Here is a 12,683-nt window from a genome sequence, read left to right on the forward strand (position 1 = left end):
ATTCTCAATATTAGAAAATTTGAGAAACAAGTCTTACACTCGATTACTTTTTTAAGATAATTGATCATTCTAATGTCTTTGGCTTCATGTACTCCAGTCACCTGACTAACTACCAATTCTGAGTCACTTTTCACCTCCAGGTCCTGCACGCATAAGGATTTTGCTAGACGAAGTCCTGCAATAAGAGCCTCATATTCTACTTCATTATTTGATGCATGAAATCTAAAACGAAGAGCACTTTGGATTACAAAGCCAGCTAGACTTAAGAGCCGTGAGGGAGAGTGACTGAGACTACCTAGAGGAGTACGGTGTTCTATCTTAATGCGTGTCTACCACTAGAGACCAACATATGTAGAGTTAAAAGCATATTCGCATTACTGTCTCATATAATATTGCATCATGTTTGCTTTGAAGTAATTGTAGTTGTTAATTGTGAATTGAACTCTTTGCTTAGTTCTTTTGAGGTCACCCTTTGAGAACAATGGTTGTTAGATGACATTGCAGGTATGGAAGAGATCCTGAGCTCCTGTGTGGAGGACCCTTCCTTATATGATGAACCTGCAGACGCAATGGGAGAAGTTGGTGACTAGTGGTACGACCCAAACACCAGTCTAGACTACTATGATGGCACTTATTGATAGTAGTAGACATCGTCTTGTTCGTCATTGGGAACGTGAGTTGAATGCAAATCCTAAGATGCAAGTGTATAAGCCCAAGGTGAAGAAGGCGAAGTTAGAAGAAGAAGAGGAAGAACCGATGGAAGACGTAGAATTAGATAATTCTTAGACTTCCTTATTTTATTCAGTTGTAGTACATTAGATTCGATCTACCTTCCATTGATTTTAAAGTTTATTTCCGCTATACTCTATACTCTGATTTTGTTATGGTATCATTTATTCCGCACTCTGATTTCTTTTGTGATTCTTCTAAGATCATTTCTTGATTGTTTTCTTAATTATATTTAGAGCAAATTGCATTGGCACCCCAAAATGGAGGCTTTAAAGCACTGACACCCCATTTTATGTTTAAAAAACACAAACACCCCAATTCAATAAACACACTAGTCCATTCTATTAATGAAACTATTAACCCACTTTTTTGTTTTTTCAATTCCAAAAACACCCTTACTAAAATCTTAGTGAAAAAAAAAAAATTCCACCGTTCTTCAACCGATCAGAAATTCTGGCTTCATCGTTCTTCAACCGATCGGTCTTTCGTATGCATCCTTCCCCTAATGCCTGTCATCAACCATAGAACACCATTTTGTCACAATATCTCTTCTTTCCCATCTCTATATGTTTGAGTAGGAAGAGGAGAGAGAGGCACAAGGCAAGAACAGAGAGTTCGGCTACTGTCGACTCTAATGGAGTTTTTCAGTTCCTCCAAAATGGTGATCTTCGTCTACTCAACGGTAATGGAAGTGTTGTATGGGACTCTGACACCGGCAATCGCGGCAATACGACTGCAACACTCGATGATTCAGGTAATCTTTCTTTGATGAATGGTTCTACAATCTGGGTTGTATTCTTTTAATCTTCTCAGCACGGGTAATCTTACTCTTATTTTAAGGATTTATAGCTCTGGTGGGAGTAATGTTTGTATGCAGTTCCAACCAAACAAAGTAGCTTCGGTTTAAAGCTGCCTTCCATAGTCATTGACGTTTTCAAGCTCTGCAATTTTTGATAAAGAATGGCTAACGATGTTACTCTTCTTGATTTCTGGCCTAGCCCATTTGGGATGAGATGCAGAATCGCTTTAGCAGAGAAAGGCATCAAATATGAATACAAGGATGAAAATCTTAGGGAAAAGAGCCCTTTGCTTCTTTAGATGAACCCTGTTCACAAGAAGATCCCTGTCTTCATTCACAATGGCAAACCCGTCTGCGAATCATTGAACATTGTTCAATACATCGATGAGACTTGGAGTGATGTTTCTCCCCTGTTGCCTTCTGATCCTTACCAGCGTGCCCAAGCCAGGTTCTGGGCTGATTATGTCGACAAAAAGGTAGGTTCTCTGCCACTTTTCCATTGGTTGCCTATTAGCATTTCAGAGAAGTTGCTTTGAACTGGGTTTCTCTTGTACACTGCTGTTCGGTAGACAGGTTTACATAAGTAATTGATCCATGCTAGATCTAGAAAATTATTAAGGTTATCAATTTTTCATCTCTTTTTCTAGTCAGATGGGTATTTGCCCTTGTAGATTTCTTATTCATCTAACTTCTTTTGTTCTTTAAGGATTTATAGCTCCGGTGGGAGTAATGGTGTGGATGCTGAGACATGGGCTGCTGTTGCAGATTAGTGTATGGTTTTTGGGTATTCTGGTAACATGGGCATCTGTAGCTATAATGATACAGATCGATCGGTTGAAGAACGATGAAGCCAGAATTTCTGAACGGTTGAAGAAGATGGATTTGTTTTTTTCTCTCAGATTTTAGTAAGGGTATTTTTGGAATTAAAAAAAAATAATAGTGGGTTAACAGTTTCACTAACAGAATGGATTAGTGTGTTTATTGAATTGGGGTGTTTGTGTTTTTTAAACATAAAGTGGGGTGTCAGTGCTTTAAAGCTTCTATTTTGGGGTGTTAGTGCAATTTGCTCTTATATTTATACAATGATTATTCCTTGCTTTTGACTTGTGCTATATGAGAGTATGATTGCCTTGAACTTGATCCTCGAGGCTGTGGATCACACCTTCAGGTATTCCAAATAGGATACCGGCTAGGAAGATGTGACAAAAAACGTCAACATTCAATCTCTATTGTTTTGTTTTGAGTTTTCTCTCTAACAGTTGTGCCATGCACGAGCTCCATGAAAATCCAAAAGAGGGTGATCTAGTCGAATACAATACTAGGGTAGAAAATAAGCCTTTTCTGGGCCAAATAGATACATTAGGCTCTCCACATTGATGTTTCTAGAGGCTAAAAAGGATGTCCAACACAAAAGAGGAGGGATACCCCATCAGTCCCTAGATAAAGAGAACAACCTCGCACCATGCGATAGATAATCTGCATAAACATTATTTGACCTATTCCCAAACTTGAAAACTAAAGACTCAAACCTTACCCTAAGTTTCTGAATCTCAAATAACAAGCTACAACTTGCCCAATCCAACGAATGCCCATTAAGGGTGCCTATGACCTGCTTACAGTTAGAAAATCCAGTAGTTTAAATGCTATAATGGTCTTTGCAAGAATTAAACTCTCTCTTATTGCATCACGTTCCAACACTGAAGCCGGGTGATTTCCACTAGCTGTAGACTTGGCTACCAAAAACTTGCCATGTGGGTCCCACAATATGCATCCTTGACCTCCTCGTTTGCTTTTCTTGTCACATGATCCATCAACGTATACCTGAAAATGAAGCTCTTGGAAGGTTACGATACAAATAGACGCTCTACTTCTACTATATGGTCATGAGATGATGAGCAATAATGCTGAATTTCATAAAAATAAAAATAAAAAACAAAAATGAGTGCATTGTGTGTGTGCAATGATGGTTTAACGGATTCACATCCTCTACAATTTTCACCATCTGCAATTTCTTATAATTCATATTTTGGATTGTCACATATAGCGTTGTGTATCCAACGGTCACAATTAAAACCCAACTAAGAAGTGAATCTAATAAATCCCTAAAATTAAGCTTCAAGAAAATAGGAGAAAATAAATTTGAAAAAAATTGAGGGATTCAATAGATTCAATTTTTAGTTAGGTTTTAATTGTGACAATTAGATATTCAACTGCCACGTGTCACAATCTTAAATACGAATTAAGGGGACTGCAAGGAGTGAAAATTATAGAAGATGTGAATTCATTGTTCAAAACCTTTAAAGGGACTGAATTCCACATCTTTCCAAAACGCACCAGCATAGTGTATTCCAAATGGATGGAAAATAAGTTAATTAATTAACTCCTTTCATGATGGTAGAAACCCCTTACATTAACCGTCAGGGGAGACTTGGAATTTCATTAAAGAAGGTTGTTCTAACGTTCAAACCAGCGGGCCCCAAAGTCAAAAAGCTGAACCTATAACAAATACTCATACAACTTACCAATATTAATCCCAACCAAAAAAAAAAAAAAAAAAAAAAAAAAGAAAAGAAAGAAAAAAACAAGGTACTATAATACAACGAATGAGTAAATTGGCAATTTCTATAATCAACAAGTAGATTTTTTTTATTTTTTGGTAATCGACTGTCTTGACAATTCCTTAACCACCTCCAGCCTCTCTCACGCGTTTTTGCGGACTTCGTACATCTTTTCTGCCTTCCTCAGAGGTGCCTGGACTACGGGTAACGTGATTGGCTTCCTGGTTTTGAGATTTTAAACCTTATAAATATGAGTTGCCTTCTATAACCTCTTCAAACCATTAGCCAACATCGATCAACTTCATAATTAAATTCCTTGGTCCTTATTACCATTGTTGTGCTTTATTGTTTTGCCTATCACCTTTCTCTCCTCTTGACCACCATGTCTGAGAAGAACTACCACGGCCACCACTTTCACCACAAGGAGGAAAAACCCGCCGGAGAAATGAGCAAGCATGACTATGAGAAAGAAGTGAAACACCACAAACACTTAGAGCATGTGGGCAAGCTAGGTGCTGTAGCTGCTGTTGCTGTTGCTAAGGTAAATCTAATCATTGTCTTTGACTTCAATTGCTTTCTTATGTATAAATTCTTAGGGCTTAATAATTAGGACAGGAGTTTATGGCTTTGTGATTGATTAGGGAGGCGATAAGTTAATATTTTTGCTTAATTTTCTTTTTCAGCATGAGAAGCATAAGGCAAAGAAAGACCCAGAGAATGCTCATAGCCACAAGGTGAAAGAGGAGATTGCAGCAGCAGTTGCAGTGGGTAGTGTTGGATTTGCCATCCATGAGCACCATCAGAAGAAAGAAGCTAAAAAGGAAAAAGAAACAGCTTTTGGGAAGAAACACCATCTCTTCTGAAACTCAATTAGTTTTTCTCTGGTGCATCTCCACCCCCTTCCCTTTTGTTTTGATTTGCTTTCTGTTAGCGGAATCTATGTTGTAAGAAATGGGGTTAAGATATATATTAGCTGGTAGCCCCTTCAATTGGATTGATCTTTCTTTTTGTGGCCTTCTAATTAAATAAATCTACCTTCGACGGACACCACTTTTTCTTTTCTTTTTTTTGAGAGGGGAGGGGAGATTTTGATGTGTGGATTTCTGTATAAAATGTATGAAAATTTTCTGTATAAAACTGATTCCCCAAAATAATTCTCAGCTATTTTTCCTTTGACATTGTCATCAGTTTTCAACAGGTTTAGCAAATAAGAAAAACTTAAAGTTGTTTTTTTTTTTTTTCTATTAAATTAAAGAATTTGCAATAACAATAATTAAAAATTAATGATTAAGTTCTCACTGATTCTATCTACACGTTGTCGAACAACCTCCTTAGTAATTTAATATCAGTCAGCTATTTTTATGGTTGTGTCCATAGAATTCGTTCTAATTGTTGGGGGTAGGAGGGGCTAGCCCCCAGATTTTTTTAAATTTTAAACTATACATATATTTTTTTATTATTTCTCTCACTTTACATGTGAAATACCACTATTTGACCTCTTCAAAAAATTAAAAAATTAAAAAATTAAAGATAAAGATAATGGGTATAAATATAATTCTTAATCATGGTTTTCATTAAATCCCTAGTTTTAAGGAATAAAAGGTTAAATTCTAATTAAAAACTAACTTACGATCTATGAAATTCTCCCATATATTTTCATTCCTATTTATTCTCTCATGAATCTCCTCTTTTATTCCTTTTTTTTTCTTTTTTTCTCACACGTCTCACAAAAGAGTGGAGTTGTTAGACATTGGAATTTTCCTAAATCTTCTCCACAGTTATTGGGTTTTCATTTTCTCTTTTTCAAATTATTCATCTCTCTCACACATTCACGATTTTTCTAGTATTATTTTATAAAGTATAATTTTTTTTTCCTACTATTCTTTCTTTCTCTAAATTTTGTATTCTATTAATAGCAATTTAAATCCTCGTTAGAATTCAGCTATTGATTTTATCATATCTAATCATAATCATTGATTTTTTTTTTAATCTTAAAATTTTCTCTTAAAATTTCATTTCCTATTAATGAAAATTTAAATCTTATTTAGATTCCTATTTTTATTTTTGAATCCTTAAACTTTCTCATAAAATTTCGATTCTTACTAATAGCAATTAAAATTTGTCCCACAATTGTAGCCCTTACTTTATTTTAATATGTTTTTTATAATTTACTTATAATTGTGGGACCCACCGTGGGTCCATCGTTGGCCCATGTATATTCGGCTCCCCCAACTTTCAATCTTAGCTCTGCCCCTGGTTCTAATAAAGATTGAACTTATTGATGAGAATTGATTTTTTGTGTATGACAAGTTTTTTTAAGTATCACTCTAAAGTGTTCACAACTGCCATAAATTCTTTGACCCAAAACAAAGAGGCGGCATGACCAAGTATTCTATTTCTATAGTTGTCATGTTATTTTATAATGAGGTTGAAATATTCAAATGTGAACATGAATATGTTATTTGTTTTTAAATTTATCATATAATGTTCTTAAATAAGAAAGAGAAAATAGATTTTGCAAATTGAAAGAGTTTCTTTCCATTGCATGGTTGCGGGATAAATGTTACATTACTTTCGAAGATGTATACTTGTAACACTATAGAACATTATATATATAAAAAGTTTATATTTAATGAAATAAAAAAAAAATCTCTCATAAAAGGAGAAAAAAAGAAGAAAAACAAACAAGGTTAGACGGAAGCAATTCTTGAGAACACAAATAGACACTAACAACTAGTAATATTTTTTTTTAAGTTGATTTGTTCCTCATTTGGGGTATAGTGAAGATTAGAAATGACAACCCATCTCCTATTAAAAATAGTCATTTATACTTGGATGTCCGCAAAGTATACACAAAAAGACGAGATTTACGTAGTTCATTTGAAGACAACCAACGTCCACGGCCGAGCAGAGATGGCGCGTCACTATAAAGGAGAACATATATAATAACCCTAGCCATTTTCTCAATCTATTGAGAGGCTATGAATATAAATTGTTATAAGTGAAAATCTCAAATCCATTTATACACTAAAAAAGCCCAAAACAGCAAGAGGGGACCTCTGACAGCTTGGGGCTCAAAACTAGTCATTTCAAAGGATTCAAATTTCTGAATAGACCTATTGCCAATGGTTAATGTAAAAGGCCATCTAAACGAGTTTTGGCCCCAAAACTTGCTTAAGAACATTTCACATGGTAAAACGTTAGTCTTCGGCCGTACATTATTTTTTTTGGCTCAAATTCAGCAGTACATTATATTGGTATCTTTTAGATTTTGCATTTCAAATTAGAATGAAAATAATGAAAAAAGTAAAACGTACAGAATTAACTTAATGCAAAACTAAATGATTATATCTGGAATTCAAGTTGGATGGAAACTGATTTTTTTTTTCTCAAGAAAACTAATGTAGAAATGCCATCGTATAGGAAATAATCAATAAATATATTTAATTTATTTTGTAATATAACGGTCAAATTATATCTTTACAAATGATTTTGGAACTAATTTTCACAATGAATTAATCTTACAGTCACAAAGATTTACGATGATGTCCTCACCTTTGATTTAGTCAATATTCTCAATGATATATATTATATATATATATATATATATATATATATATATATATATATATATATATATATCATTGAGAATATTGACTAAATCAAAGGTATATATATATATATATACTCCTTTTTTTTTTGGGAGGGCGGATCCGCGTCCTCTTTAATTCCTTTCCCTACGATTCCCTCCTAGGATTGTGCCATGTGGCATTAAGTAATCTAACAGTCAACCAATTTAAACAGAGTTTAAATAAATTCAAATTTATGGGTGGGTTTAAATAAAATTCAAATTTAGTTTGAATTAGGTAACCATTGGATTACTTAATGCCACATGGCACAATCCTAGGAGGGAATTGTAGGGAATTGCAGAGGATGTGAATCCGGGCAGGGGCGTGGGGGATGATGAAAGATATTTTGGGTTATTTTCAAGAAAGCTACAGAATGGTGTAACAAAAAATAAATAAATTATGCATTTTCAAAAATGAGTTTCCATGTTATTCAATGCCATTTGTTTATCTCCTACCAAAAAAAATGCCATTTGTTTATGATAAGTAAAAATAATAACCAACTGGGTCGAACCATGGTAGATCACTTCAGTCGGGACCCGTTCCAAAGGCTAACCCAGAGATGCCTTGAGCATGAAGGAACTCGACGGTCATAGAAGGAAACGTGATCTTGCCAAGTTCAGGAATTGGAGAACTCCCTCGGAGGGGTGATGTAGATGTGCGAGATCGGTTGCAAGGCAGTCGAACAAGAACTCTTATGAGGCTCAAGAGAGGTGTCCATATGCATTCCAATATGTCTCGAAGCTCGAACGGGGAAAGCGTTCGAACACCTAGTGTTAGAGTTGTTCATATCAATCGAGAGTTGGCGAATACAACCCAGAAGCCAAGATAACTTAAGAAGGGAAAAGAGATAGATGGCATCTACTCAATCATCAAGAAGACCCCGTTCGTGGATGCGATCGCCAAGTACAAATTGCCCCACAATTTCAGGCTCCCGACCTTCTCCCTATTTGATGGATATGGAGACCCAGGAGCCCATATAAGTTATAATCAACAAACGATGGAGGTGGCTGGTAATTAAGATGAAATCCTATGTAGAGTGTTTGGATCTTGACTTATGGGAGGGACATAGAAGTGGTTCTCAAAGCTACCATCAGGAGGAATAGCTAGCTTTGACGAATTTGCTCTAAAGTTCATAAGTTGGTTCCAAAGTGGTATACAAACAAAGAAGACCGAGGAGACTTTGTTCACCAAAAAGTAAGCAAAGAATAAATCTATTCGAGATTACTTGCAGAGACTCAATAAGGCAACAATGGAGATTGAAAATCTTGATGAACAGGTAGCAAAAATAGGTCTTTTACAAGAATTTCCAATAGGCACCTTCGTGCGTTGCTGTTAAAAGATATGCCGATCACATACACCGAACTAGTTTAGAGGTGCCAGAGGTGGTAGAAGCTGATAGAAGTGACATAAATTCTTGATGCTCGACAAGGAGAAGTGAAGGCTACCAACAAGGAACATAAGGCTCTTGAGAAAGGGCAAGGATTAAAGGGACAAAATATTGATTGAGGAAGCAAGGGACAATCCAACTGGAAGCAATGCTCGCTCAATCAAGTTGAATACACACCCCTTAGTGCTCAATGGTTAGAGATTTTGATGTAGATCAAGGATCAGGACATATTGAGATGGCCACCCAAGATGGTGTCAAAGCCCGAGGAAAGAAATATGAACAAGTACTGTTGATTCCACAAGGATTACGGGCATTACACTGATAATTGCAAACATTTGAAGGCATATATTAAAAGATTAATATCCCAAGGGCATCTTGTTAGCTGCGTGAATCAAAGGGAAGATGATTGGGAAAGGAGAAGAGAGGAGAAAAAAAGAAGGGAACGATCGTACAATAGAGACCGCAAACCCAAAACTTCCAATACAAAGAAGGGAAAAAAGGTAGTTAGAGCAAGCTGGTCTCCGATCCTAACAATATTTGGAGGACCAAAGCTCGAATCCCTTACAAAGTTGAAGGCAAAATCGAAGTTTGTGGGATCGAGAGAAGCAATCAAGAAGAGGAAGAGACCAAATTCACAAGAAACAATCACATTCACTGAGGAAGATGAAAGAGGAGTTTCTACTCCCCATGATGACACAATAGTGATCAAAGTCAAAATTAGTCATCGGGAGGTTCATCGAGTGTTAGTGTCACATCCAACCAGCCGGTACCCTATCTGGAATACCCATAGGAGTGATCCACAACCCCGAAGGTCAAGTTTAGGAACGATCATATCCACTTAGCACAATAACATAATCAAAAGCAAGAACAAATCATTGTATTCAAGTAATTTAATAATAAAAATCAAGAAAGGATCTCAAAAGGATAACAAAAGAACATCAGAGTGCAGAAAATGATACCAATAGAATAAATCAAAATGTAGAGTGAGGCAGAAACTCACTCCATAGCAGCAGCAGAAAAGTAGATCAAACACAAAGGAAAGATTACAACCAATTCCCAAAATAAAAAGGGGAACAAACTACTAAAGTCTCGATGAATCTAATAAAAATAAAAAAGAGAATGAGACAAACTACTCCTATGTTCCCATTGCTGGCACATAGGTGCAATAGTCGAACTACTCCTGATAAGTATCAGTCTCGTACTGGTAGTCTTCACCGACGTAGTCACCATAGCAAGTACCTTGAGTACCATAAGATTCATCAACTTGGTCTTCAAAGTATTGACCATCATAATCAACAGTAGGACTAGTACCTACAAGAAAGTCTAACAAAAGATGTTGCCAAAAGGAGTGAGTTCAAAAGAACTCAGCAAGGCATTCAATCCATAATAACATAACAGCACATGATAGCAAAATCATACAGTATGCAAAATGCCATGAAACAGACAATGCAAATATGCTTCTAACTCTATGTATGCCGGTCTCTATTGGTAGACACACATTAAGATAGAACACCATACTCCTCTGGGTAGTCTCAGTCACTCTTCCCTCAAGGTTCTGATGCACATCTTTTGGGTTCTCCACGGTAATTGGGTCAAGGCATCTCTCTTGGACATTCCATGGTTGGGGTTTAGGTCAACACTATCACTCACCACCATTGGTATGAGTACTAGCACGTGTCAGGGTTATACTTAACCAAATGCAAGTCTTCTACTTAGTTATATCAACTTAGATCCCGATACTTCCATTCCTCCCATCCCGTTTCCGGTATCCTTCTCCTTAGAGTCAACATATCTTTATGGTAGCCACCAAGTTGGACTACGAACTCATCAACCCTATTGGTTAGTTACATCAAGTTAACCGGAAGTTCCCTTTTCATCTGACGGATCATTTCACCGGTCTTGATTTAAGGGGCCCTTGTTCCACTTCTGCAACTGTACCAATGAATGGCTTCTCACGGATATTACGCACCGGTATTGATTGTCCACAATGTGATTCATGTCCTCCTCACGGATATTACGCACCGCTATTAAGTATCCACAAATCCCCATTGCAACCATGGGTTGCTCGGACTCAATTCCCTTCCGATTGGGTCTAATATAACAGGGACATCCTAGCCAAACACTTCTAGACATGCCCTAGGTATGTCAACTAGTAATAAGGGAAAGCGCCAAGGGGCACCATAGGAAAATGTCCCATACTACCTCTGTCACACCCCGCCCGCCGGCCCGGTTACCCGCCCGATGACCCGTGGGTGCGATCCGTCACAGGATCCATGGTTTTAGTCTATCAATAATAATAAATACAAATACATGTAATCAAGAGCAAGAATAGTGCAATAATTAATAAAAAGGTTACAGGAGTCCAAATACTCCAATAAATATCCAAGAAAGAACGAAAGAAGGAAGATCAAATGTAATATTGAGATCAGCGGAAGCAAAAAGAATAACTAAATAATCTTCATCTTCAGGACGCTTCATGCTCTGCAAGTTCATGTATCACTGTCTGTGCCACATCAGCTTCATACGAGAAGGCTCTTTCATATGAATCATCTCCAACTTCCGACATTGTGCAACCATCTGTACAGTTTATATAATACATACAATGAAAGGAATGAGTTCCAACGAACTCAGTAAGGAACAAGCGATTCTCATATATATGTCAATATAATCCACGAATGCACAGATGAAATGATATGGATGGTATGCAGAAATATGAATGCTACTAAGATCTAACTATGCAAGTCTCTAACAGCTGACATGCTTTAAGATATACACCAGCCCTCCTCTGGGTAAGTCTCCTCACTCTGATCCGGCAAGGACTGGTTACCTTTGTAGGGATCCAGGGAAAAAGGAAAAGTCCACACCTGGCTCACAAACCATGGTTAGGGGTTAAGCCCACACTCTCTCACCACGACCATTGGTAATGAGTACTAGCGCATGTCGGGGTTTCTAATCCAATGCAAGGTCATAATGGTTACATACTATATGGAGTCCAGATACTTCCCCTATGGCACCAACCAACTCGGTTCAGTATCCTTCGCAACCTAGGAGTGAGAATCCTCACGGACTGGATACCTCTGTTGGACTCCACTCCTTAACCCTATGGTCATCCACATATTATTGGGGCGGATGCTCTCATGACTCCTCGCGACACTCGGTCCGCTCCTTGGACATCCATGAGCCCAACCCTAACATATGCAACCCTACCATTACATGACCAATAGTGGACCACTGAGTCTCCGCACGGACTGGTTACCGCTGTTGGATGAAACATAGTCATGTCACCATTGTCACGGGTCACCCGGCTTCAATTCCCCTGCCGAAAGGGTAATAGCATGTGGGGTACCTAGCCATGCAATTCTAGACACTCCTAAGTATGTCATCCAGTAATCATGATAGTGTTGGAGACATCAGCAGGCATGTGTCCCATTCCACAGCCTTCTGATATCCCAAGCTAAGATATCCCAAAGGAATACCCCTTCCATCACAACTACACTACAATCACTCTTTATCATACCATGAACAGTTGTGCAATATCATGAAAGATGAAGTACATCAAGGAATACCACAAACAGCAAGTG

General features: G+C 37.3%; 1 protein-coding gene across 1 annotated transcript; it reads left to right on the forward strand.

Moving 5' to 3' along the window:
• Positions 1-4,353: 4,353 nt before the first annotated feature.
• LOC149022329 (uncharacterized) lies at positions 4,354-5,134 on the forward strand. Its single transcript, XM_089147266.1, has 2 exons — positions 4,354-4,627; positions 4,770-5,134. The coding sequence occupies exons 1-2, from the start codon at positions 4,469-4,471 to the stop codon at positions 4,947-4,949; spliced, it is 339 nt and encodes a 112-aa protein (XP_089003392.1). The 5' UTR covers positions 4,354-4,468; the 3' UTR covers positions 4,950-5,134.
• Positions 5,135-12,683: the final 7,549 nt, after the last annotated feature.

Source organism: Hakea prostrata, chromosome 3, assembly GCF_041222555.1.
Source record: "Hakea prostrata isolate BN-2017 chromosome 3, UWA_Hpros_2, whole genome shotgun sequence".
Lineage (NCBI taxonomy): Eukaryota > Viridiplantae > Streptophyta > Magnoliopsida > Proteales > Proteaceae > Hakea > Hakea prostrata.